This window comes from Triticum dicoccoides, chromosome 6A (assembly GCF_002162155.2).
Source record: "Triticum dicoccoides isolate Atlit2015 ecotype Zavitan chromosome 6A, WEW_v2.0, whole genome shotgun sequence".
NCBI lineage: Eukaryota > Viridiplantae > Streptophyta > Magnoliopsida > Poales > Poaceae > Triticum > Triticum dicoccoides.
In genome coordinates, this window is record NC_041390.1 from 624,395,435 (window position 1) to 624,399,512 (window position 4,078).

Genomic DNA, 4,078 nt, shown 5'->3' on the forward strand with positions numbered 1-4,078 from the left:
GTCTGGGCAAGAGTATACACACACCCTTTTGACAGTTTGTGTTAGCAAGTGTGTTTTATATGGCAGTCGAGAAATGCCCTGCATACTCTTTTATGTGGTCAACAGAAACTGTATTGCTAGTAGACGATATTATTGTATCTATGGACCTTTGTTTGATGAACCTACTTTATTTACTTACTACTTTCTAGCTGGTTGGAGTCAGTTTGCAAAATGATCTTGGTGTTGTGTGTAATGTTTTAATCGCCTCCTCTCATAAAATGAGTTCCCTGTTTCACCAAATGGTTTATATTGTTTCAAATGCCACCCAAGTTACGTGCTGCAGCAATTATATTGTTGACAAAAGGGGCACATGATCATTACATGTTTCATCTTCTATATAAATATAAATAAAAACAAAAACATATGCTCTCAAAGAACCACATCAACAGATGCACTCACCACCATCACAGATCACCGGATCAATATAACTCAACGCACTTGGTATGAAATTTGACTGTATCATCGAATTCTTGAATTCACGGACACTAGTGCTGCAAATTACATTCAACTGAATTTAGTTATATAACGCGTTGCAACCACAAAAGCACCTGACAAATACTCCAAGTAAAACAATCTGCCTCAACAGCCTCCAATTATCCTTGGAAGATGTTCGGCCCTTATTTCCTTAGATGTCAGGAAGTGGATTTTGGCAAGTGACCCAATGCCCCGAGGCATTCGCTTCTGCACTGCACGCTGGTCCTCATTTGTATATGGGAACTTTATAGGCAGATTCACGCCTAGGCACATGCCACGTACCACTGCATCATACATGCGCGCAACCTCTACTTTGTTTTGGCACTTGGCACATACTAGTCTATCATACAGGTACACATCTTGTAGATTCACCGCTGCTTTCAAGACACGCCTGGCATGACTCACCATGTAGTCATTAGCTTGAAAGCCGACAAGGATGAACTTGGCCAGACGGTGGTGCTTGAAATTTGATGTACGCGATTCCCACTCAACGCCCTTGTTCTTGCTAAACTCCTGATTCATTTCCATTTCACATCGATGCTCCCATACCTACATGTATGCCACCCATAGGACAAGGTAAATGAAACAGGTTAATTTTTGCACTCCAAGTGAAAGCAGAGATAACAGAGCAACCCCTCAAACAAAAGACTGGAGGAGAGAACATACAGCCACGTAGTAGAGCAACTCCTCAAAAAAAAAGTAAGAATAGAACAAGATTTATTAGCTAAGAACATACCATCATGTAGAGCTCCTCCAGGGACGGCGCCGCTTCCAAGAAGAACATTGTCCAGGTGAGATCATACCCTTCAGGAATTTTAACTAGATTGAGAATCCTTAGTTGCTGGAACACATATGCCTGCCTTCTGGTCAAACTCTCTGGTTGAACCCAAATCTGCAACAATAAGCACGTGATAGGGTGAGTAGAGAACAAGTGAAGCCAGAACAAAGCAATCAACCCGCAACTTACCTTTTCGCATTTAAACCCCAATGTCAGGTCTCGAACAGAGGTCTCATGAAGAAATGAACTCAACTTGACCATTTTGCGAGCAATAGTTGAAAGTCTCAGAACCCGAAGCAATGGGACATAGCCCAGCACCAGTGGTGGTTCTTCCGGAGATCCCAGTATCTCCAACGCCAGCCATGTGAGTTTCGGAACCCAGGTGAGTTCGACCATGTCAAAACAGCAATCGACAATACTGAGGTCACTGAGCTGTGCGTGTTCAACTTGGAGCGGTTTCCAATCCTCTGTGTCACAATTGAAAAAACCTAAATAATTCAATTGCTTGCAAGTGACAAGGATGTTGGAGACAAAGTCAGATTCACGGAAACTCAAATTCTCCAGGTAGAGGCGTGTGAGACCAGCAAATGCATTGTGGCATTCATTAAAAAATGACACAAACCGTGTCCCATAGTTCGCCAGATCAGCAATACTGCACATGTGTCCCTTCTTCTCTGTCAGAACTATGAGTTCAGCTTTCTCAACCCTGTGTGTCGCCATGGCATTGCCCACAGTATGCCCAATGGATATGGGGGCATCACCTCTCAAGTAGAACACCGTGCTCAAGAGGCGGATGGTGCATCCACCTGGATCCCTGTGTGCCAGCATACTCTTTGTTGCTTTGACCACGGCTGCATTGGCTGCATTAACTGCATTGATCCGAAGCAATGTTCCACCCGATTCATCATCAGATATGCTAGTTTGTGAGGGCATGAAACTGAGAGCACTTATTTTAAGCCGTGAGAGACTGGCAGGAAGCTGACTCCAACATCTGGAGAGGACACTGGTTCTTGTAACGTCACGGAAATCGAGACGGTCAAGAATGTTGAGCAGGATGTCATTGGGCAACTTGCTGATCCTATCATCTGGATCGACTTTCTGCATTTGGCATTTGGAACAAATCAGAGTTGGTATCACATTACAGAAAAAATACGCAATATCAGAGATGAAATTTGTCTACTGTCGCAAAGATGCGGCTTTGATTTGGATATAAGATAACACAAAGTTGTTGACAAAAGATGCAATTTGAATGCTGTGTGAAAGACTGAAATTTGACCCCTGGTTTGCTAAGGACGCCCCCCATGGCTCCCTCGTAGATCTGCTGATGACAATTTATTATACTTACCAACAGAAGGGCGCAAATCTGGTCATGGTTCCTACTTTTTACCATTCCTTGTTGTGAGAAATAGTATTTTTTGCGTGTAATGTTATTATTATTATATAAGAAAAGGGATTTGGAGGAGCAACTCACCAGCTTGTCGAGGGAGGATCCGGCCTTGACCGATGGTTTGGCCATCAATTTGGCAGCCTCTCGCCGGCGACTGGTCCTCGCCATTGTCTTCTGAAAACTGTTGTCTAGAGTTGCTGTTGCCGTGCGTCTCCTCGGAAGATTAGCTGCTAGGTTCCGGAGTGGAGCCGCTCGGGGAAGGAGGAGCTGCTTATTCGAGGCCTCCGCCGGCGACGGCGGAGGGCAGGCGGCGGCGCATAACTGACTCCCGATCCCCTCTTTCCTCTCTCGATGGAACCCTATGTTTTTTTCTTTCTTGATGAGAAGACGATGGAATCCTGAACGAGCTCTTGCCTGAAGCGCACCAGAATGGGCCGGCCCAGTGGACTCCAGACCTTCAACGCTTTCTTTTTCTTCCGTCTATTTCTTTATTATTTTTCGTACACAGACACGCGTTTAAAAAAAAACTACCTAAGCACGTGGCATTATCTAAAAAAAACTAAGCACGTGGCAGAAAAAATGGATTGGTAGAATTTGCGGTTAGGACTAAATAATCCCAAAGTTGTATCAGTGGTAACAGTCCATACTTCTTAAGGAGTTGGAAAATAAGTAATCCACAAGTTGATTTGTATTAACCAATATTATTTATATAACTTTTTTTAGATAATGCACTCAAGTTCCAAAAATGCTACACCTACGAACATGTCTTACTTAACAAACGTAATTACCGTAACCACTAATCAACCCCCCCCCCCCCTGATTTCCAGGGTGGCCCTGTGCCCCCAACTGATGAAGAATTAAAAACTGACAAATTGGCGATCACGTAGGTATTTAAGAATCCTTACGTAGGTGTAGCATTACTCCTCAATTTCACATCTGTTATTTTCATTCGAGAATTGAAATTTCCATATTGATGCAAGAAAATAAAGCTTTTACAAACTTCGATGTTAATGAAAAATATGAAGATTCTATTATTGATTATATTAGTTGTTTGGTCCAGATGGTCAACATCTCACCATATTCATTTATTCATGGTTATTCTGAAATACGCATGATAGATTTACTTGATTCTATGTTCTTGACAACAAACAATTAAATAGAGGCAAACTACACAAGGCACATATAGGCGGCTACCCAGTTGTTCTGGACTACTATATGAAGCACACCCATTCTAATAGTAAGAGAAAATAGCTACTAATTTCATGTTGATCTAACATGGTCTAGGAATTCTTGGATCTATTATTCGATACAAAGACATAATACAACAAATGAGGGATATACTACGAATCAACCGCAGAAAACACATATTCTTGGATCTATTATTCGATACAAAGACATAC

At 42.4% G+C, this 4,078-nt stretch overlaps 1 protein-coding gene across 1 annotated transcript; it reads right to left on the reverse strand.

The window, feature by feature from the left end:
* Window positions 1–464: 464 nt before the first annotated feature.
* On the reverse strand, window positions 465–3,036 carry LOC119318631. The gene is made up of 4 exons (XM_037593209.1): window positions 2,763–3,036; window positions 1,481–2,389; window positions 1,250–1,405; window positions 465–1,062 (listed from the first exon to the last, which is right to left on the reverse strand). The coding sequence occupies exons 1-4, from the start codon at window positions 2,844–2,846 to the stop codon at window positions 619–621; spliced, it is 1,593 nt and encodes a 530-aa protein (XP_037449106.1). The 5' UTR covers window positions 2,847–3,036; the 3' UTR covers window positions 465–618.
* Window positions 3,037–4,078: the final 1,042 nt, after the last annotated feature.